Below are 25,326 nucleotides of genomic sequence, written 5' to 3' on the forward strand. Positions count from 1 at the left end.
TGTCAAGAACTGCTGTGTTGGTCACATAGTCCTTCCACTAAATATTCAAGATGAATCTCATTTTCTGTTGGTGGAGCGCTCAAGTTTTTTGATATCACGGCGATAGAGTGTCCAAGTTTCACAGCCATACAAGCAGCGTGGAAATGACAACAGCTCTGTACACCATGAGTTTGGTATGCACTTTTAGGCCGTTATTCATGAAGACTCTGCATTAACCGTCCGAATGCTGCATGAGCAGCCCCAATTCTTTTATCAACGTCTTGTCTGCAGGTACAATGTTTAGACAAGATGCTTCCAAGGTATGAAAAGTGATCAACCTCTTCCAGTTTTGTATCTAAGATGGAGATACTGAACTCAGGAAGAGTTAATCGTGGGGCAGGTTGTGCAAGCACCTTCGTTTTTTTTGCATTAATGGCAAGACCAAAGCGATCACATGCAGTTTTATAACAGTTGGCTGACAGTTGCATGTAGTTCTGCAGGTGTTAGGGCAGGAGATGCGGTGTCATCAGCATACTGCAGTTCTGTCACCCGGGTAACCAGAGTACCGGTACGTCTTTGTGAGCGAAGTCTTGCCAGATTGAAAAGGCCTCCATGAAAAGAAAATTTAATAATCATGCCTAAGTTGTTTGCAGGTTATTCATGTAGCATGACAGCTATGTACAGTCAAAGAGTGTAGGAGCAAGCACACAGCCTTGTTTCAGTCCATGAGTGATTAGGAACGAATCTGACAATGAGTTACCATGAAGAACCTGTCCAGACATGCCATCATGAAGAGCTTGAACCAATTCCACATAACGTTCAGGACATCCAGAATTTCTCAGTACTTTTCACATAGGAGATCTTGGTACTGAATCAAAGGCTTTTCCCAGATCATAGAAAACTGTTGCTCTCTACATTTTTCTTGGAGTTGTCTAACACAGAAGATCATATCTGTTGTGCCTCTGGAGGTTCGGAAACCACATTGAGACTCAGGCAAAATCCTCTCCGAGATAACTCGGGACTGGTTTAATAGAATTATTGCAAGAATTTTACCTGCAATTGACAAAAGCAATATATTGCCATTGATGCTTTCACGGCCCGTACTTATACAGTATACAGTATTATGTCTAAAAGCAGTATGCCACGGTAGTTCCCACATACACTACGATCACCTTTCTTGAATATAGTGATGATGGTAACATTCAAGTCGTCGGCTACTTCTTGAGTTTCCCAAATCAAGAGGATGAGTGTGAAAAGTCTAGTCTTCAAGGGTAAACCTCCATTTGTATCAGTTCCAGAGGGATGATATCAGGACCACAAGCCTTTCTGGATTTTAGTTGATTGAGTGCTTTGGTGAAGTCTCTGTATGTTGGTGGAACTGCCATCCTTGGTTGTTGAGGCTGCTGAAGGACATTACGAAAAAAGTCCTCAGCAACATTGGAGACACGATTTAGAAGCACAGAGAAATGTTCCTTCCAACGCTCTAAAATTTCTCCATCATCAGTTAAAATGGTGGAGATTGAAGATTGAATTGGACCATATATCTCCTGTTTAGAAGTTTTGCAGGTAACGGGCATCAGATAGTCTTTGCAGTTGTTCAGCTTTTTGTTGCCACCAGTTATTCTTGATTTCCCTAATTTGTGCATGACATTTTCCTTTAAGTTCACATTGGAAGACGGATCTTGAAGATAGGATAGATGTGCTTCCCGTTTGGCATTGATCAGACATTTAAGTTCTTCATTATTTTCATCAAACCAGTCCTGTCTTTTTTTCCTCACAAACCAATTTTTCCTCAGCTGAATCATTGATGATCTTCTGAAGCGTGGCCCATTCCTGATTTGTACTATCACTGCTGAATGGATGACTAGCCAGTTTGTTTGAGATTCCATTTCTGTAATCTGTAACAATGGATTCAACTTGAAGTTTAGAAGTATTGAATTTCTTTCTGGGCAGGTTGTGGATGGATCTTTTTGGTTTGCGACAGATTGAGATTCTCAACTGGCAAAAAAGCAGCTTATGATCTGTCCAGCAGTCATTGATGTTTCTTGCGGTCCTTGTAACAAGGACATCCTTTTTATCACATTGCCTGGTGATGATATAGTTAAGGATGTCCCAGTGCTTTGAGCGAGGATGCATCAAAGTGGTCTTGTAGTGATTAGACAGGCGAAACTGATTATTAGTAATGATAAACCAAGGAGCAGTAGACCATTGGTATTACAATTGCCACGTCCATGTTTTTCCATCACACTGCCCCATAAATGGTGATCTTTACCAACTCTGGCCAAGTAGTGAGAGTTTATCTCTTGATGGTACTTTGGTGATGGTAGTGTTCAGCAGGTTGTAGAATTGGTCTTCAGCTTCTACATCAGCATCCAAGGTGGGAGCATATGCGGAGATGAGTGTCGTAGATTTGGCTCCAGAGAGTCATAATTCTTTCACTGACAGCAGTTGGAGTTAACTGATAATCATTCACCAATGTGGTCTTCAAAGCGAATCCCACACCATGAATGTGGTGTTCTGCCTCATCTCTTTTCCCTTCCTGAAGATTGTGTAGGCTGAGCTGAACTCTGTAAGTTTACCTTCGCTGGACACTCTGGTTTCACTTAAGGCAGCAATATCAATGTTCATTCGTCCAAGCTCATGGGTGACAAGCGCTGTTCTTCTCTCAGGTCTGTTATTGTCTTTCAAAACAAGTAGGGTTCGAACATTCCAGGTTCCTATAATCAGAGTTTTGGTAATCTTCGATTTTCGACCGCATAAGGGGTGACCCACAGGATGCGGCCTCCCAGCCGGCTGAGAGTGTGACTACCGATGTTTAGCCCACATGTTCTAGGGCCTTCCCTATTCAGGGTGGGCAGCAGTGATCCTAAATAGGCCTGCCCAAACACAGATGTAGGACCAAATTCCTTAGTAGTCATGGGGTCTCAGAAAGACGACCATCACACATCTGCTGCCAACGTGCAGGTCCGAAATAGAGGCTTCCAGTTTCACCCGAAAACCTGCCTCCACCATCCTTATACCATTGCCGTTGGATTTGATTTGAAGGGAGTGACAGCAGGAAAAAGTGCCACAAGCAGGGTTTTTGTTTAAGGTGGATCGCAGCTTGCAAGAAAGTGACCCACACACTATGATCTTGGAACTATACCCTGCGGCACAAATGAAATGCGACATGCAGGTTCTAGTACCACAACTGCAACGGACTGCCGCATACTCGAAATACCATTGAGTTGGGCCTTCACAGCCAGTCTGTCGGGCATGACCTCATCCGCCTCCATGACCGATGAGAACCACAAAAACGAAGATCCTCCATCATTTTTGCCGTTAGGCCAAAGACACAGATGATGGGTTCCAGTGTCATTTCCTACACTGAGGGGACCATCACCCCATCCAAAGGGGCTCATCCAGCCGAAGCCGTTGGCCCCTATGGGGGGTTGAGTTATTTACCGCCTCTCGACACTCTGCGTTAGCTGTTTTTACAGTTGGTTGCCAAGCCAGCTAACCCTCCTCCTTTCCCATTCCGGACTTTGGACTGGACAATGGTGGCGTGCAATACTAAATACATAAATAAACTTTATTCCCCACACAAAACCACGTGCCCTTTTACACATTCCCACTGCTATATTATAAGGCATCTGAAGGGGAATAGTTAATTTCTTGATGTCAAACCAACCTATAAAGGAACATCATTTATATAAGTATCACATAGTTATGTTTATGGTATCACAGAAGTTTTTACAATATAATCGATAAAATATTAAAAAACAGTAGTTAAAGGTAAAATAGAATGCTAGTACTAAATGCTAATACTAAACATTTGTACCTCAGACAACAGTGTTCCTCTATTAGAGAAACACTCCAACCAACCTCAACAGTGACCTATGCAATACTGTTGTTATGAAGGCCGATGAAGGTACTAAGAATACCATAAGTCCCGCACCAATAGAAATGAATAAAAATATTGCAAATGTTCTTAGTATCACAGACTAATGATTGGTAATTGTGGGTATGATACAAGAAATCTCTAGCTCTAATTTTTTTATTTCATAGAGAAACTGTTCGATATAGAAAATCTTTTACACAAAGAGTAATGTATAATACCACCTATTCAATACAATTTATTCCACTATTGTGTGGTCAAATGCACATGGAAATTACCAGAATTTTTAAGGTTCATGTTTCGTCCACTTTTTATTTGGCATCATTAGCCTCGTTCAATCTTAAAACACACACTGGTCTGAGGAATATTATCAAATTACATAAATCGTTTTGATGAACTCTTAATGGTATTGATACTGTGGTTATGGAATAATTACAGCACATAAATAAATATGATATAGCCTTTAGAACGATTAACACAACTCAAAACATATTTTTCAATTATAATAAGATTAATTACGACAATAATAGATATTCAGGTTCAGCAGTTTACAGATTAACATGTTCTCAGTGTGGAAAATCATATGTTGGACAGACTGGACGAAGCTTTTATATAAGGTACATGGAACATTTCAATGCATAAAAACATAATAAATACTCGGCAATGGGCATGCACATGAAGGAAACTGGACACCGTTTCACTTTAATAGAAAAAGATCTCACAATAATCGGGAATTCAGGCAAAGGTAATTTTTTAAATGAATTAAGAGAGTATATACATTTTCTTGGACAGCCCGCCTGGTGGCTATGATCCTTAAGGCGCTGAAGTCTAAACGGTCTGACACAGAGGTTATCCGGTTTGAGTCCCGTTGGTCGAAAAAATTTCACCATCAGAATGTTGGCCGGCAGGGTAGGGGAGGTGGTGGTATACAATTTCTAATCACTAGATTGCGTGCCAAAAGCCTGGATTAAATTCCAAATCTCTCCGCAGTGCTCATATGGAGTGAGGGCATGTGATGCTGTTGATGGTGCTATTCAACAGGAGTAGGCTATGTGCCAGCACCGGGTTTCACCCTCTCCCTACTAACATATATCAGGTCATTCATTTCATCTCATTAACTCCTCTGATAAGGTTGACTTCAGGAAGGGCATCCGGTCATAAAAACCCGCTACGACAGATTCATCTCACCTCATATCCGACCCCGTAGGGAAACGGGACAAGGGTTGGGCAAACATACATTTTCTTGGACAAGACATATAATAGGCCTATAGATCGAAATCTTAATGACGACACGGAAGTCAGGAGTCCGCTGCACATTTTAACACGTAAATTATTAAATCATAGGATATAAACTTCATGGTTCTGATCTGAATTGAATTGTAATCACTAGAGCTCGGATTTCCATGCAAATGCATGTTTTTAAATAAGCTAGCTACACTTCTCAAACTTTGCAAATATTCGTTTTACGGCTTAACAGTTCCAAATAACCGTTCTTTTTCCGTGCATGTTTGCATGTTTTGGCATTTTTCAGAGAAAATTCATGCATAATGCATATTTGGAAGATTTTGGATTTAATAGCGCATATTTGGACGTTTAATATTGCATAATATGACTTTTATTCTGACTTTGACGTATATATATTGTTAATTTGCATCATAGTGCATTTTCTGAATGTTAGTTTGCAGAATTTGGGACAATTTTTCACATTGTAGGCTACAGTATGTCTATTACTGAGAGACGGAGAGAATGTATTCCTGGCATCCTATGTAACAACCAGTTAGTATTACATACGGTACAGATCCTACAGTATAATGCAATTAACCAAACACTTTCTTATCTGTTGCTTGAGTAAACAATGACGTAAGTCGGAAGGCCCCACGTCAAAATCTAATTCTTAGGAATAAGGTGTCCCAGTTTTACAGTTGTACATTGCTATAAATTGAACTGTAAATTGTGCATTAATCATTGACGGCTCATTTTTCGTCGGTTAGACGAACAAAAGAAGCCTTGTATCGCACTTCTGTGGCGCCGCGTTACTGGGATAGCAGCTTACAAATTCTGGTTTTTCATTGAACCCTCTACCGTTCTTATCCTGGAATGTCCTACCCGGAACTCTCAATCGTCACATGTCTGTGTTATCGCAGCAAGCAATCGTTACCACTCATTGAGGACATTCAAATGTGTCTGCAATCATCGCATGGAGAAGCAGCTGCCGCAGACAGAGATAAGTTGAACAAACTAATTCGTTCAAATCCTGATTTTGAATTCGTCGAGCTTATAAAAGACGTATTGTGGTGAAAATGCAAAAGACGTACAATTTGACCTCACTTTGTCCAAATGTCTTCATTGAATTATGCATCTATCACTTCTCGTGACGTAAAAAGATAATTTTCTGTTCTTAAGTATGTGCTGAATGATAAACGGATGAGCTTAAATCAAGACAATTTGGAGAAACTAGGATAGTTTTTGTTCATGTTTCACAAGGAACTGAATTTTGATAGTGCATATTTTCCAGTTTATTGTGCATGTTTTGCCATATGATAGTGCATGAATGCATGCATATTTTGAGATTTGATAGTGCATGGAAATCCAGGCTCTAGTAATCACAATATAATTATTAAATTAATTTTGTAATGGTCCACCTTTCAATGCTATAATAATCAATATTTTGCTTTACATTAACTAGAGACTAGTTTCGACCTGCCCTGGCCATCTTGAGCCTTAATATAAAACATCTAATAACTAAACAAATGTACATCCTGAACAGGATCAACATTTACCAGTTCCCGGTTTACAATTGAAATTGCAGTGATTCGCAGTGATGGAACTAACAGTTCTGTGAATATTAGTGTGTGAAAGAGTCTCGATGATGAGCATACTCAAGATGCTAAGAATTTAGAGCCTGGTTTGTTCTCATTATTTCATCCCAGTTTTTAATGTCAATTGTATGTACATTTGTTTTGTTATTAGATGTTTTATATTAAGGCTGAAGATGGCCAGCCCAGGCCGTAACTAGTCCCTAGTTAATGTAAAGCAAAATATTGCATATTATAGTATTGAAAGGTGGACCATTACAACATTAATTTAATAATTATATTGTAAGTTATTAAATACGGTCAATCCAAGCCATTATAAAGTCCATCAGATATTTAAATCCTTAGAATTAAACACTCCCTCTATTTCGCTAAATACCAACCCTACACTTGCTCTTCCAAGTAACCCCCCTCCTACATTGGCATCGGCACGTGAAGTTCCGCCTACCCCCTCTTCCCCTCAGCATTCCCCAGCACCTCTACTGCATCAATACAACACTAGAAGTAGGAACTCCAAACAGACTAACACTGCAGACACATTACGACATTATATCTGGAGAATGAGTAAGTACCCATTATTCAACAAATAGTTTTCAGTGATATACAATCGACCTAATTACCCGCCATCAAGTTCTCTTTCTGTTTCATTCCAGAATGACAACATTGTTTACTACAGACAACCACATCTGCAAGGGGCATTTCTGGTCACACAAGATTTGTTTACTAGTGCTTCTCATCATACTACGATTTTTATCCAACATTCCAAGATGTCTTAATCCATATCACCTCCAATTCGACTATGTATTTTCATCCTAATTTTAAATAATAGACTTCAACATGATATACCGTATCTTTTATTTGTACTATTCCTATCCAGTGAAGCCTTGGGTTTGATAACCTGTTCCGCAGGCGTGATATATATTGTTCAAGCTTTTTATCAAGAAGATCCATTTCAGTGTCAGACATGGATTATTTTTAAAATACTATGCGACACAATTACTTTTAAATGAACGTTTTATTTTTTCAAAGTGATTTTAGTATGTGTACATATTGTATTAAATATTTTTGTGCTGTAATTATTACATAATCACAGTATCAATACCATTAAGAGTTCATCAATACGATTTATGTAATTTGATAAGATTCCTCAGAGCAGTGTGTGTTTTAAAATTGAACGAGGCTGATGATGCCCAATAAAAAGTGGGCAAAATATGTACCTTTAAAATTCTGGTAATTTCTATGTATATTTGACCACACAATAGTGGAATAAATTGTATTGAATAGGTGGTATTATAAATTACTCCTTGTGTAAACTTAGTGATATAGCTATTTTCAATATGGAATAATGACTAGAATAATGGTTTTTAATAGAAAATCTTGTATAGAGGAAATAACCCAGTACATTTGGTTGTAATATAAATGTTATTTCTGTTACGTCTTATTGTGTTTCAGGTCTTAGGACTGTATGCCTTGGTATTCATGGTGGCTTTACCAACTGTCGTTGGCATGTGGTGGTATAAATCTATCCGTTACTCTGGAGATCAGGTGAGAAATTGGTACTACTGTTGGTATCATTCTTACAATTCAGAAACAAAATATTTTGTATGTTGTGATGTTTTTGTTTGTCGGTTTTATCTTTTCATGTGCTGATAGGTGCTCCTAGACACAACGCAGATGTATTACTACTTCTTCCATAAGACTCCATCCATGGCCTTGAAGAGAGTGATTATGATCCTTGCAGCATCTCTAGAATTTGAAAAGAAACATAACAATGAGATAGTGGAGAGACCTACTGACAACGAAGAAGTGCCACATGTAAGTGTGAATTAATTTTAAAATGAAATAAGATGGGAAAGTTTTGTTTAATATTTCTCTCAAAATTTTGATGAGGTCTATTTAGTTCAGTTAGGAAAAGTAAAATAAATCAAAAGAGCAATTTACATTGGCAAGAATGTACTAGTTGTTCACTTTGATGATTAGGACAAGACAAGAAAATACAGTACAACCCTGTTTAACCGACTCAGACAGGACTGGGTCTGAATCTGATGATTGAAAAATTGGAATAATCCAGAAAATTTGTTAAAGTCATCATTAACACAGTTTGTATACATTTTATTGCTCGTTTTTTAATACTTATACTGCTCTATTAAAAGTACAAAGCATAAAACATATCTAAATTTAAGTTTTCCAGTCTGTTGAAGCTAACACAAGTTTAAGAAATATCAGAAAATACGTTGGGAGGAAAAAATAAATGAATAAGAGAATGGCATGCTTTTGTTCCTGAAAGAACATCAGATTCTATAAGATCACTTTTATTATGCATATGTAATTTTGATATTTCATCCTTTTCTGTGACTTTTATTGATTAAGAAGTGGTGGTTATTATGAACAAGTGCAAAAGCATTTTATATTAAAATCCTTGATAAATGTGGGAATGCTTTATTTTTTTATATTTTATAACTTATTCCCCTTTGTCTAGTGTACATTTTCTTCTCTGAGCTGTTAATTTGGGACAGTGTTATGCCAGGTCATTGGTCTCGCCGGTAACTTTCTGCTTACAGTTACATCTCTACATCTCTTATTTACTTGTATTGAATAGGTTGAACTATTATATTTATTATTTCAATTTAACTGTGATAACTTTCAATATGGAACAATGAAATTTTTATCTTTAAACTTTCAGCTTTTTATTAATTTTGGTGGAAATCAGAATATGATTTTGGGATGTTTTACTGTGCAATATTGAATTAATAAAAGCCAAAGTTTAAAAAGAGTATGAAACATTGTGCTTTCATGATATGTTTGACTTAATTTAGTAGAGTGAATAGTGGGAAATCTTTCAGATGTGTGTGATTGTTGAGTTGTTTTGGGTGGGAATTTATTTATTTATTTATTTATTTGTTTGTTTGTTTGTTTTTGTTTACTTATTTATTTTTCAATTTGTAAATCTGTTGCCTCCTGTATATTAACTGATTTACTATTATTTGGTATGGTTAATATGTTGGAGGGTTTGGACTGGGTAAAACAAAACACAGATGTGAAAGCTTGGTACTGTAGGGAAAGTATTTTAAGGCTGAATGTATGTTCAGAATGTTTCTGAAAATACATTTTAAAAAGTGGAGAAATGGTGTTGATGAAATCACTTTATTAAGGTTTAAACTATTTACATGAACTTTATTTATCCCATTTAATGGGTTATAATAATAGACTTGTTATATTGGATTACTTGCAGCATTACAATGTTTTTGACAGTAAGTCTCTAGTGCTCTGAGCTCAGTAGATCATTATATATATAGAGAAACACTGCTCGGCATCTACAGAAACCAATGGAGCATATCTTGTCAGCACTCGTAAATGGAGTTCTGTTGAAGTTGCCAAGGTTTCCACATCTGGATTGTTCTTCAAATTTAATTCTAAATTGTCTATAGCAAATCCATCAATGTTTTCCCTAACACTCATCGACTTCTTCCATTGTTCCTCTTTCTCCATACATACCTGCCAACATTCCCGATTTAGGCGGAAGACTCCCAATTTTCAACAGTTTTTCCGCCTCCCCACCATTCTATTATTTCTCTTGATTTTAGCTTATTTTTAGGTGAACATCAAACATTTGTTTTCAAATCCCGCAATTTCATCTTTTTTACACCAGTGGCTGGAGGACTTTCGCTCATTGGGCGCTTTCAAATGAAATATCGACGTTTGTTAATGCGACGAATGTGCGCAAATGTGCGATGTTTATTGAAATCGCGACGTGTATGACACTGATATATATATATATATATATATACTAGCTGATGTACCCGTGTTTCGCTACGAAATTCTACACTGTATACGGAATTCTAGGTTAGATAGTCTACATGCTGTGAGCAAGATTGTATGAAATTGCATAGCTCTTAACGTTACCCTAGAAATGCGACGGGGAAGTCACCAAACATCTTTTCTCATATGAAGACTGAGTTAGGGAATTTTCATTGTAATGGTAGATCCGCATGCATACCACCAGTCACAATCAGGTTGGGGAGCTTTCGTTATAATGGTAGACCTTCACTCTCCATCTGCTTTTTTACGTCCTCAAAAAGACTGTCTTAGCGGTTTACCCAACTGAAATGAACATACATTACAATGACGTCAGTAGGAATGGCATGATTTAAAAAAATCCTTTAATATGAAGTACTCGATCAAATGATAAATCACACATTTTCTCACTTTTAACGAACATGACTAAGCTGCCGATCTAACAGTCCAACGTTCCAGAGCTGGAATGACCAAGCCGCAGACTGCCTTGAGCCTTGAACACTCCTCGTCCCTGTTCGGTGGGGAGGGGGTCAAATAGTGGCGACTCCCAGGGCAAAAACTATGCCCTATTACTAATCTGTTTCCTAGGAATAACCGATGAGTCGGAAAGTTTCAGTTCACTACACTGGCGGCAGAAAAATCTATCTGACTTGGAGGCAAATCTTTCCTCCAAGCCAGAGGAGAAACCCCATCTTCACCGAGCTCGATAGCTGCAGTTGCTTAATTGGGGCCATTGTTCAGTATTCGGGAGATAGTGGGTTCGAATCCCACTGTCGGCAGCCCTGAAGATGGTTTTCCGTAGTTTCCCATTTTCACACCAGACAAATGCTGGGGCTGTACCTTAATTAAGGCCATGGCCGCTTCCTTCCCACTCCTAGCCCTTCCATATCCCATCGTCGCCATAAGACATATCTGTGTCGGTGCGACGTAAAACAACTAGCCAAAAAAAAAACAACAACCCATCTTCACTGCTAATTCGGAATAAAATGAATGTAGAATTTAATAAAAATGAAGAGGAAGAAGCTTTTCTTAAGAAACGTCTCCTTTCACGGTTGAATTTTGAGTTATTTAATGAATTGTGGTGCTGTCATTTGGAATAGCCCTAATTGTTATTCTAGACCAGGCCATACTAAGTTACTACTACTACTACTACTACTACTACTACTACTACTACTACTACTACTATGTGAACCTCTGCTTTAAGTATGCCCACTGCCCATTCAAAACAGCGCGTCAGATTAGGGATCGAATAGCTGGAATACTATGATAACCAGCGTGTTACGTACCAGCTGTATCAGAAAATGTATGAACCAGACTAATAGCATGCTAAAGAAGAAAATTTTCTAACTTCCCGGCTATTTCCCGCCAGTATTCAGTTAGGCTATTATACTCAGTACGCAGCAGTAATCCCATCTATCGGAGTTAAGAGGCAGCATAAGAGACAAAGAACATCACAACAAACAATGGTCAATGTAATGTTATTGTTGATCAATGTTATGTGCTTTCGATATTGTAGGCGTTCACATTTAATTGTCTTCCGACTCTGAAACCACTCTTATCATAGTCGGTACATTAAAACTGAGCAAAACATAAATGACAGGAAATTGCATTCTCTTAACTTTTGTTATGTAGTACTTTTCGATAGGACCAATAACATAGGTATTCAAAAATTACATTTTAGGCGCCTTCCCCTAAACTACAATTTCCTCCAGAGTGAATAAATTTGTTTATAGCTTAGACTGTACTTTCTTATTCCCCGACTCTATATACCGATTTTCATTAAATTCTGTTAATCCATTTTCTCGTGGCTCGGCGTTGATATGGACTTTGCAACAAAAATACAAATTCACGAATATCTGTGTTTTCATAGCTGGTACGGTAAAAATGTATGTCATAAATGGTTGCAAATTTAATTCTATATAACTTTGGTTATGTAATATTTATTGATACGACCGCTAATGATATAAATTAAACTTTTAGGCCTTCCACTAAACTACCATTTCACTCAGCGTGAATTAAATGAGCTATAGCCTAGATTGTAGTGGCTTATTCTCCGACTTCGCATACCAATTTTCAATGAGACAGGACCACTAATAATGTAAATATTTAAGAATTAAGTTTCAGGCCTTCCCCTAAACTACCATTTCACTCAGTGTGAATAAAATTATTTATAACCTATATTGTAGCGATTTATTTTTTGACTTTGCATACCATTTTTTGTTAAGATAGGACCACTAATAACATAAATATTTGAAAATTAAATTTTACGCCTTCCCATAAACTACCATTTCAATCAGCATGAGTAAAATAATTTATGGCCTAGATTGTAGCGACTTACTCCCCGACTTTTCATACCGATTTTCATTGAATTCTCTTCAGCCGTTTTCTAGTGATCCGTGCACATACATACATACATACATACATACATACATACATACATACATACATACATTACTTACTGTCCCCGACGTAGTCAGTCAGCGAACACGAGACACCCCAGGGGTGCTCAGTTCAATGGCTGTAGGCTTATAAAATAAATGAATGTGGCAGGATTAACATAGGGTTTGAAAATAAGCATGTTCAAAATGTAGAACAAATATGACACTTTTATTGAATAAAATGAGATATTGGCCATCCTACTGTCTGTGATAATGGATATGATCACTACTTTAAATAATTTACGGTAGCTCTTGATGTAACAAAATCAAATGCAAGCGAATGGGATGGTACACGTAAGTTGTTTTCCCTACCATTCTAACAGAGTATTTTACATTATTTCCATTTATTCGATTTAGGGCCGGTTCTACCATCTGCTGGTAAAGTGGCTGGCAGCTGCCCGGGAGGTAAACTACCTGGAGGTGTAAATCGGCTGGTACTTTGGCTTGCGTCCAACCACCTCCGCGCAAGCGCTAGGTAGCTACCCGGAGCTAGACACCGATATACGAGGTTGGCTAGACTGATTTTCAGCGATTTCTCGCTTTCGAGTGTGGTGCTATCTATCGTCAGATGCATGAAACCCATTTCGATTGTCTTATTTCCCTGTGCTTGCGTCTGCTGATTATCACCAAAAAGCCTAATAAGGGGAGTCTTAAGAGTTATGGACAACGATTCATGTCAAGCTTTCGTGATTTTAATCTATGATCTTCAATATCAATACCTAATTGGGATTAAAATCTCGAGATTACATTTTCTTACGCCAGTTATAACCTGTCATGCAAGGCAGCGTTTTTGGAAGGTATTCTCGTAGTAGACTGGTCAAGTCGCTCGCTCCGTAATAGAAGGTACGCAGGTTTTCATCGTATTTCTAATTTACATTTTAAAGTGTATTTTCGTTCCCTGCCGTTGTTCTTAACTCTCTTTTACGCACTTCCATATACGTATATACACACACATCTTCTTTACGGACTTATTGCCTTTGAGCATTCTATCTGTAGGCTTCTGTGAGTTGATTAAGTATCTCCGCGATGCTCTATTTGCAACTAGTTCTGTGAAATCGTTTAGTTCCAGATGCTTCCATATAATGATAAAGCATTTCATTTTCATTTTTAACTTTATGAAGATAAAGTTGGAAGGTACTGTAAATGTAAAGAACTAATCGGGATAAATATCCATTCATAGGAAGAGGAATTCGGGAATGGAATAGTTTCCAATTTCTTCGAAATAATTTACAAGCCTATGTAAACAACTAATAGGGAATCTGCTACCTGGGCGACAGTCCTATGTGCTATTAATCATAACATCACTTGCTATAGGTAGCATACATATAAAGCAATTTTCCTAGTAGACATAATATTGTGATAAGAACGTATGAAAAGAGGCATACAGATTAATACAACGCTAATAATGGAAATAAAAAAGATTCGTCATAATAAAGACTTGAACCCGCACACTTCGTATTACGAAGCGAACGTGTTAACCATTACGCTACGCAGCCGCTTGGGTTACGTAGGATACATACAGTAATATATATCTCATGTCCGAAAACTGAAAAAGTAGAAAATTAAAGCCCATTTGAAATGATTTCCAAATAGATTTTGATTTTACATCCTTTTAGAGTTTCTTTACGAAAGCTTGACGTATAAAATGTGTTCCCTGCGCTACCGATGCAAGAGGCTGGTGTGACCGTTGCAACTAAAGGGAAGCATTAATGTTCAAAATCCTGCAATACAATATCGATCACTGTTACAGTATACTGCTTTTTTCAGTATACTAAGCTAATTTGAGTTGCATATCACCAGAAATACAGCTAATAAGTTTCAGCTCTCAGAACTTGCCCGGCAGGTAAAGTCTTATCGGGCCCTCGAAGTGGCCGAGAAATTACGCGCCGGGTAACGACGATTTATGCTGCCGATAGCGCTACCTGGGAGTGGTCGGACGGAAACATCCTTTTACGCGGAGGGCAAATTACGCGCTACTTTACCAGTAGGTGGTAGAACCGGCCCTTAATGTTATTAAAGTAGTAAAGTCGAATTGAAATTTGTGATTCAAAAAATGAGGTCTTGACCAAACATTCCTCGAACAATCTGGAAAAATTCATTAATTTTAATAACGTGTATAAAAAAGAAATATCCAAGGTTCATTAGTTTTACTTTCATGGCAATATAAGATTGGAATTCGTTTTATCAAAATTTTAATTGACATAAAAAAAAATATGAAAAGTTGAATTTGCCTTTATTTTTTTCTAAGTTAATCCGAGACGTCGGATATATCTGTTCATGTCGTCTCATATCTCCTTTCATGAGAACTAATACAGAACCTATGGTCATTTGGTTATAAATTGAACAAAATAACGCGCCTTCTGGGCTTGCAAAAATTAATAAATGGAGAAATATCATCAGTGTGGAAATCCTATCCATCATCCATCAATACTGTCAAAGTGTCACACATCAGCACATCAAACACATAGAAAATAATTATCTACACCTAGAAAATCACTACAGCTACAGCTAACTACTGAAATTATCAAGAAGAAAATATATACAATATTTATACGTCGTCGAGTGTCGATCAATCATATCACTCTCCTGTTAACACATTCCAATATGTTCCACAAGATCGAGTTACCACATGAGTGCGAAATACTACTTTGAAGAATGAGCCTGCCTGGTTACGAACCGAATATTCTTAAAATATTTAATGGAAGATCTGTTCTCGCAGACCTAAGGTCTTCATGAACATCAACCTGTACCTTAACTCGAAATTATTACATTTCCTAAACACGATTGGAATATTATCACGAATTTGGGGAGTACCTCGAGAAACATGGACTTTATTTTATCATCTGAAGACTATCATCTTAACTACACTGCATAACGTCTGGAAGATTCCATATTTTCATTACATCCTGATCGGCATCAGACACAACAGTATTATAACATTAACATGTGAAAAACTCAGTTTCACGAAGATTCATATCATACGCAACTATTCCACCTAATTTACACGTACAGTACATCACAATGACGACTCTACTTGTTGTATCCCAATATCACTCATGTGTAGTCACGAAACATAAGGACCTACCATCGTCCTAAAATACATCATATCCTCCTCAAATGCGTGTCGATGATTAATTAATCCAATGAATTATCACATGCTACAATGCACGTACTCCAATTAAATTCATACATGTAATCCAGAATTAATATCCCGATGACAAGTTATCTCAAACGTGAGGTACAAGTAGAAGTCCTATTTCCATAAAAATGTCGAAAATATTAGCAAAATATTACTTCATCGAATTCGCCAGACATAGATTAGCTCACATTCATAATGAAATTCACACCATAAGCAAGGATGGTTTCGATAACACATGGATAACTCTGTCAGAACCCTCGCTGTCAAACTCATTGCCACGTGGTCATTAATCAGCCAAGTGTGCCATTTTTACGACATATTCTATCCGAAGAGACAACCAGAAAAATGCCAAAAAAATAAATTACTAGATAATGAAGGATAAATCTAAGAAGAAAGAAAGAATAGAATAAAGCTACATAGAACAGATATAAATAAGACGTAATCGACTTAACTTAGGAGATGTCTTCACGTCAGGAAGTCTGGATCCTCAATCTGCCATTCTAGGGTAAAAGACTCTGCATCCCGCCGCCGCTGACGGTGGTCGATGGTTTAAAACTTCATGGTGACACCCTTGTAGTCCGTAGCATGAAATTCCATCTTTCCTTGGAGATGATTACGTTGAGGTCCTCCTTCACGTTCACTCGTGAAATTGCTGAAACTTACACAAAGCGTGTTACAATAAATTCTAAACACACACGTAATTATATGCTGGAAATAACATGTACATTAAGAATTAATATCTGCACATTCGACGTCTGATCACAGCACTATTCCAAGTCGTAGGTTAACATAATTTTAAGAAGTGTAGAGCACAGGAACGAAGCCACTATCCCGAATGATTGTATTCCAAGATGTTCTGCGTTGAAAATCCACTGGCAAGGTCTTCGAAGTAACTGATGATAATAGTTCAGGAACACGTCAACATGTGTGCATGTACTCGTATGACTTGACTTAAAATATCATGTCCGGCGCTCGTGAACGGAAGTGAAGTCAGCTTAAGTACTGCATTCTTCAACGGTATGATTATATCATTTTATCATCATTTTAGCCAAATGTCGTGGAAATTAATTCAAAAATTTTAGTTTTTAATTTATATAATCTATATGTGCAATTAATAATCCAATTTATTATAATCTGATCCATGAGCATTCCATAGTTATACACATTACGCCACCAGAGATATTATAAATATTTCATTCATTTTGTTCCATGTAATTACAGGTGACACGTGCTGGTTGCTTTTTATCCCTCGTCCACTTTTCTTTTTGTTTTTTTATTGGCCGAACTGCCACCCTCGTCACGTCAGAAACCAGTTCTTTGTCACTGAGTCAAGGCTGCTTGCTCACCCTCGCCGACAAGTGAACTCGGGCCGCACACTAACACATACACAGTCAGCTGTGACATACTTACAGCCACAATACATACATACATACAGGCAGACAGGAATTACGGAAAAGTAAAAAGTGCACTTCCTTGTTACTGTGGACATGACCGATACAGAAATACCATTCTTTTCGAATTCTGAGCAATGTACAGACATAACTCTTCTTTTATGTATATATATAGACATCGGTATATCGATTGTCAATCTCTTGTTCTCGCGTGCTATCTTCGTGTTGGTTCACATCAGACTAGTCGCTTGATATGGAGTCTTTCTTAGTAATTTAGTTATAGAATTTTAATGATAACGACTAGTGACTTTTCTAGAGATTTGTAGACAATTCTGACTAATTTTAATTTATCTCAATATAAATAAGAGTTTGTACATTGTTCAGAATTTAAAAAGAATATTTCCATACCGGTCGTGACCACAGTAACAAGGGGAAATGCATGTTTTAATTTTCTGTAATTTCTGTCTGTCTATCTGCATGTACATATGTATGTACGCTCATCACGAGAAAACGACTGAAGGGAATTTAATGAAAATCGGTATATAACGTCGGGGAATAAGTCACTACAATCTACGCCATAATTGTATTCATGCTGAGTGTAATGGTAGTTTTGGGGAAGGCCTAAAGTGTAATTCTCAAATATTTGTGTTATTATTGGCTGTATCTGTAACCGTTACTTCAGCGGCTACACAAAACACAGTAAAGGGGGGAAAGTAATTGCAATTATACTGTACCTAAGACGCTACATACACATATACTGTAAACATCTGATGAACTACGCGAAACTCCGCCGATAACAACACTGGTAAAAATCAGTAGGGGCAACTTGATCATCATAAACCAGGAACGTGGAAAGGAGCTGGGAACCTACCAAGGACATGGAGATGGCTTAGGTTGCAGTTTCCGAAAAACCAACCATGATCCTTGATTTTCAAAATATTATTTACAAAACCGTCAGTACAAACTAACTTCCGGAACAAATTCAGCTGCACACCAGATCTAGATACACATTACATATTATGTATGTTCTTCGACAAACTACACTATTTGTGTTCTTAGACAAGAGCTTTGCCTTAAGTTCAAACAGTTAACCAAGTGCATCTCAGTACAAATCAAATTCGACAAATACAATTTTGAAGGTAGAAGGAAGCACAAAATATTTTAGAGTGAAATCAAAACTTGCTTTTCACATCTGAACAAATAATGGTGGTTAGGGCAAACTCCTGTGATACACCAAACGAAAACTAAATGGAACTTAAAACCGGACAGAAAGAAACAGTGCTTACCCCAAGGCAGGCCATGCTGGTACCGAGGAGACGTTCACGACGTCAAGACCTTCGGAAGGCTCAGCGGGTCGAGATCAAGACGGCACAGAGACATAAGACCTCAGACTTCAGACCTCTCATGAAATGCAGCCTAGCGCCTTTTAAAGGGAACCCTGGCCTTGGAGTAGCCAATCAGAACACAGGAGCTTGCCCGGATTGACCAAACACAACCCTTACTTCGGTCACGATGTTTAAATACTTTTCTCGAATACGCACGATCGCGAATCTTCCATTTCCAGAACTGTCAGAACATACTTTCTAGAATACATAACTAACAAAAGGCAACACACCCTGTTCAAAAATTAATGTAACAACTTTCTGGACAGTTCCAGTAAATATAGAAATGAAATCTAGTTGTTACAAATACCATGTTACCAAAATATTTACACTACAGGTTAGGTAGTTGCATGGAATACAAATAAAATATTTTATCACCCCACTTCAAATCATACAGTAAGTACTATCTAACAAGGTTTACAAATAAACACTTTCCACTTCCAATATATTCTACACCTGTGACAGTATCGATAAATACTACATAACCAAAGTTATATGTTATTACATTTCCTATCATTTTTACTGTACCGGCTATGGTAAGAGATATACATGAATTTGGATTTTTGTTGCTAAGTCCATATCAGCGCCGAGGTACAAGAAAATGAGTGAAGAGAATTTTATATCAAGTTTGGGAATAAGGAACTACAGTGTACGCTATAAATAATTTATTGTATTCACCCCGTTCAAAATGGTAGTTTTAGTGGAAGGTGCCAAAAATGTAATTTTTAATTACCTAACTTATTGTTCATATCAAAAAGTACTACATAACAAAAGTTACAGATAATACAATTTCTGATTATTTATGTCTTATTCAGTTTTACTGTACCGACTATAATAGTATTGGTGGTGATGGTGATTAAATTGTGAAGATGATTATAAGAATGAGAAAAAGGTCATGAAAGAACGATCGCTTGAATAATAACACAGGAGGGAGTCATGAAAGAAAGGACAACACACTTTACACCAGATGCTCTAATAGTACAGAGTGGGAAGAAAACTAAATGTGAAGGCCTGCAATATAGAAAGCTCATAAAATTGATCAACAATAACATTACGGTACATTGACCATTGTGTGTTGTGATGTGCCTTTTGTATTTTGCTGCCATTTATCTCCGATAGATGGGATTACTGCTGCATATCAAGTATAACAGCTTGCCTGAATATTGGCGGGAAGTAGCAGGGGAGTTAGATCTCTCTCTTCTTTAGCATGCCATTCCTCTGGTTCATAAATTTTCAGATACTACTGGTACGTAATACACTGGATCATCATAGTATTCCAGCTGTTCGATCCCTACTCTGAGGCAATGATTGGAATGAGCATTGTGCACACTTACACAAAATAATTACACAGGAGTGTTCGCGGCTGTCTGTGGCCTGGTCATTCTAGCTCTGGAACTTTCAACTCTTAGATCGACACCATAGTACTTTTTGTTAAAAGTGAGAAAATGTGCTCCCTTATATTTTATCTAATGTTTCATATGACAGCATTGTTTTTAATTGTGACATTCGCACTGACATTATTGTAATGACCTATGTTGACTTCAGTTGGGAAAACTATAAGGACAGTCTTCCTGAAAAATCTGTAGTGAAGCACGGGTACATCAGCTAGTTATTTGATACAAATAACATTGCGCAGACGTGCCAAGTCTCCCGATTTGAGTGGGAGACTCCCGATTTTTCATCGTTTCTCCCGATCTCCCGATCGCCGGGTCTGATCTCCCGATTTTCAGAGCAATATCCGTAATTGTCGTATTATTTTAAACTCCCGCGGGTTTCCTCGTTCTATTGATATATGGCTGAGTATGGCTGGTCGATAGTAGTTCTAATAATGATACCAGATGGCAGTACGGGGCACGGTGGCCAGTCATGTGCTGCTCTTTGGTCTGTAATACAGTCATTCTCTTTGCAAGCGAGTCAAGCGAGTAACATTCTCTTTGGAGTAACCTAACCTCAGAAACATAGTCGTTCTACCCGGGGGAAGACCTGCAGAAGTGCTCGTGTTGTGCCTTAATATTTGTTTTGGCCAAAATAAAAGAAATATGATGCAGTGTTTAAAAGTGCTTATAGGGAAGAGTTTCCGTGTTTGAGTGAATCCAGAAAGGGACCAACGTTCACATTCTGTACTATATATAGGTGAGATTTTTCAGTTGCACATGGCGGGAAATGCGATATACTCAAGCACATGCAAACAAAAAAAAACCTAAGGAGAGTGTTCGGTGTGTAGAAAGAAACCAGAAACTGAACTTTTCATGTAAAAACCAAGATATAAATCCTGTGACGAATGCTGAGGCGTTATTTACGTCATTTATAGTAGAACATAACCTGCCTGTAAATTGTGCCGATCACGCGCGACCTTTGTTTCGCAAAATGTTTCCTGATTCGGAAATCGCTAAACAATATGGGTGTGCTGGAACGAAAACAACGGCTATCATTACAGAAATGTGCACGGAAGAAAGGGCGAAAATTGTATCACATTTGCAGGTGAATGCATTTTCTGTTGCTACTGATGGTAACATTTTTTAGTCCTGAACTCAATTAAATTCAGAGTTGTCTACTCTCTTTACCTAATTTAGAATGGGATCCTACTGGAGCAAACATTGCCAATCTTTCGCTCTCAACTTTTCGGGAATTCTGCATTCCATTAAAAAACTGCCTAGCTCTTGGTGCTGATAATGCTCCATTAATGGTAGGATTAAAGAATGGTGTGGCAGGATGTTTGAAACGGGAAAATAGTAAAATAATCATTGTAGGCTGTTCTTGTCACCTAATTAATCTTGCTGCCGAGAAGGGTAAGGCATGCTTGCCCGTAAATGTAGATGAAAGTATAATTAATATATTTTATTATCTGGAAAGGAGTGCAAAGAGGAAAGAAGAGTTCAGAGATTTTCAGACTTTACACAACACGGAGATCAGGAAAATTCTTAAGCATGTGCTTACTCGATGGTTATCACTAAGAAGGTGTTTAGATAGGATTTTGCTTCAGTGGGACCCTTTGGTTACATTATTCAGGAGCGAAATTGTGAGTAAGGATTCTCAGATGGGAACTTTGAAGACTTACAAAATTCCTAAGCACACTTTAAGTGCAGATGTGTCTTGTTTGTCTGAAAACGTTAAAGATTGTCATAACATTTCACCTCACTCCTCAGTTAAAAGGAAAACCCAGTCATCAGTTTCACTAAAAAAATGAAACTACTTATGACACTAAGAGCCATGCATTCACGTGAAGAACGACTTTTCATGTTCCTTTCATCAAATTTACATTAATCTTTTTGCCTTTTTCTCTCAAGTTTTATGGATATCTTTGAGAATCCAAACGTAGCTCTTCAGTCAAGTATGCCGCACATCCACGTATTGAAGTCAGTTTTGGAGGAACTATTGAAGAATGTGATGGCAAGTTTTGTGAAACCAGACGTTATTAAAAAATCCTCCTCTCTCCTTGATGTAGATTATCCTCCAGCAAATTAAAAGGATGATTGTGATCTTATGATAGGGAACTCTGCGTTTGTTTTAATGAACACCTTGAAGTCTGAGGAAAAGTGCATATTCTTTAAGTCTGTTAGAAAGTGTTTCTCTTCATCGTGTGACTACATGGTACACAAATTTCCATTCAAAGATGAAGTTTTAATTAATGCAGAAGATGCAAATATTTCTGCTATAAGTAAGGCATCATTTTCTACCCTTAGATTTTTCATAAACAAGTGTCCGAACATTTTGACTAGTGAAATGGAACATTTGGATGAAGAAACTGATGTTCTGCACTCCCAGTTCTGTAATTTTCAGCTCGAAGAAACAGACCTGGCAAAAGGAAGAATTGATGTTCAATGGGCATTGGTAGGTCAGATGAAATCAGCTGATGGTGTACTTAAATATGACAGACTCTCTAAGGTGATGCTTGCTATTTTATCAATTCCATATAGCAATGCAGAATGTGAAAGGATTTTTAGCAGAGTCACAAAGACAAAAACACAGTTCAGATCCTTGCTGTCTGAACAAAGTTTGGAGAAACTTTTAACCTTGAAATCAGTTTAGCAAGGCAAGTGCTTTGAGCAGAAATTTAGTTCCGAGTTTCTGGAGAAGGCTAAGTCAGCTACTGGTTTGTTGAACAACAATTAGTCGTAATGTGATCACCATGTTGAAAGATGTGAAGTCACATGTTCCTACAATTCAGGTATGTCCAGTATTTAGTATTCACATGTAAATGATGGAAAATATATATGTGGGCAAATAGAATTGTTAATGTATTGAATTATAATGAATTTGTACATATTCTGCCATCAGTGATGTGTCGTAATACGTCGCGATTCGCTGCAAAATTTCTCCTGATTTTTCACTTTTGAAAGTTGGCATGTCTGCATTGCGCTTTGCATAATCGCGCTGACGCTTGATGCAGTATATTAATCTATACATTGCTAAGTAATGGCATCTTAAGTGCATGACTGATTCACACATGTGGAGCATGAGTTCATACTATTTTTGGTAGGCTTATCAGAGACCAATCGTCTCACTCACATACTTCCTATGAGGAAATAGAGATATGTAATGTTTAGCCTAGTAGCCTCATATGGCAACAGTCGGGCTTTGGGACAATACATGTTATAAAAATATCACAGTAGTGTATTGCACAAGACATGTAGAATAAGCAATTTTGACCAATTGTATCTCCAGATTTCTCCTGATTTTTCCTGATTTTCATATCAAAATCACCTGATTTCTGTTTTTGTAAAGTTGGCAGTCTATTGGATGAACTGTTAAATTTATGCCAATACTAACTGAACGTAGTCTAAACTTTTGCAGCATCATTGTTTAAATTTTAATTTGATTTCACAGATGCAGTTTGGTCATTCTTGTTGAGGTTAGCCATTTATGGTGGGATATAAATTACTGGTGATTTCCATAAATTATATTTTAATATTTATTTATTGACTATTGTTGACTACTGCTTAAACAAAATTTTAAAACAATCTGTTCCAGAAGAAAAAAATCTATCTAATTTTTTAAAAACACATATAAAAGTGGATGGAAATGGTATTGAAGCATGAAATAGAAAGGAAAATGTGACAAAATGTAGTAATATTCAAAAAAGAAAAAAAAAAGTGTAATATACATATATTGAAAATAGCTACATTACCTTAAAATCCTCACCTTATTTAGAGTCTGTATTGTGAACAACACATTTTATGAAGTTCCGGTAGACTAAGGTACACCTGAAAAGCACCAGGAGATACAGGGTGCTACCTTGGTCGCTTGAGGGTTCTTTGTCACACCGGAAGCTATGGATGACTAAAGAAGTCCTTGATCTCATTCAAGCAAAGAACAGGACGAGAAAAGGTGGTCATGTGGAGAAGAATAGAGAAACTAAGGGCCAATTGCAGAAACGGTATTTAGACGATGTCTACGGTTAAACAATGCCTAAGTATGGCTGCCGCATTGCAGAGACGTTATTTATCACTTAGACACTGTATAAAACTGATGTTCAACCGGTCATGTTTAAACGCTGCCGAGAGCACTGTTTAACCTCAGATGAGAGGAGTGAATCACAATCAGAGGTTATGCACCATGAAATATGTGAGTTATATTATCATGTTGAGACGATTCCAGGAAGAAAGGTTCGTCCGACGGCCTCTCTGTGGGTCGCCTGCTGCTAAATCACAGCAATTCGTTTGACATGCATGGGGAGATAATCATAAAATAAGGTTTCGCTTTGCGACAGATTTGTTTCTTGAGACTGACAAAGTGGCAGTCCGGTAACTGTCAACTTGAATACAATTCTTGGCAACCGATATATTTTATTATATACATGGGGTAATTTCCATGGAATTATAGGTCACTTCGACTACATACATATCAGAATTACTTGTCCCGATCGTCAGAGGGCTGTCACATACATCAACCGGGAAGTATTTACTTATATTTATTGCGAAGTAAACACACATAAAGTGAAAACTAAAAAGTAGGTTGTATGGAATTTTTATACATATAATCGTATAAGTTTTCGGCAACTATCAGATAGGAAAAGGCAAGTGGTGGTGATTGTCGTTTAAAGAGGACTGGGGTTGCAGAGCCGTGGCCATAATAACAGGCCTAGTATTTGCCTGGTGTAAAAATAGGGAAACTACGGAAAACAATCTTCACGGTTGCCGATGATGCGTTTTGAACCTACGATCTCTAGAATGCAAGCTACATCGATATGGCCCGTACAGCACACTTGGTTATACATTACTATTGCTTCAACTTCCCTTCATCGAAGCTACCGTATTCATGAGTAGATTACACTCATTGTAACAACGCTATAATGAAAGTTACACTTCCCCGTACGGTGGCGTGTTGCTTTAGTGTCGATAATATTATGAGATTTATTTACACCGAAAGCGATACTCTTATCTTTGGGAAAGAGTTCCATGAAAGATACTTCTGTCTCCATTTTCAAACCAAAACTGTAACTTTAAGGGATGTCTATGTAAACATCGACTGAACATTGTTATGCAATGGAAGATCGTGAACGATTTAGATGT

The 25,326-nt window shown here is 37.5% G+C and overlaps 1 protein-coding gene across 1 annotated transcript in view; it reads left to right on the plus strand.

Moving 5' to 3' along the window:
- Sec63 (translocation protein Sec63) overlaps window positions 1-25,326 on the plus strand; it is a 388,322-nt gene that overhangs the window by 176,269 nt on the left and 186,727 nt on the right. Inside the window, exons 6-7 of the mRNA XM_067135181.2 lie at window positions 8,122-8,214; window positions 8,323-8,484. Coding sequence (XP_066991282.1) covers window positions 8,122-8,214; window positions 8,323-8,484 — 255 coding nt within the window. The remainder of the gene's footprint in view (window positions 1-8,121; window positions 8,215-8,322; window positions 8,485-25,326) is intronic.

This window comes from Anabrus simplex, chromosome 1 (genome assembly GCF_040414725.1).
Source record: "Anabrus simplex isolate iqAnaSimp1 chromosome 1, ASM4041472v1, whole genome shotgun sequence".
NCBI classification, from domain to species: domain Eukaryota; kingdom Metazoa; phylum Arthropoda; class Insecta; order Orthoptera; family Tettigoniidae; genus Anabrus; species Anabrus simplex.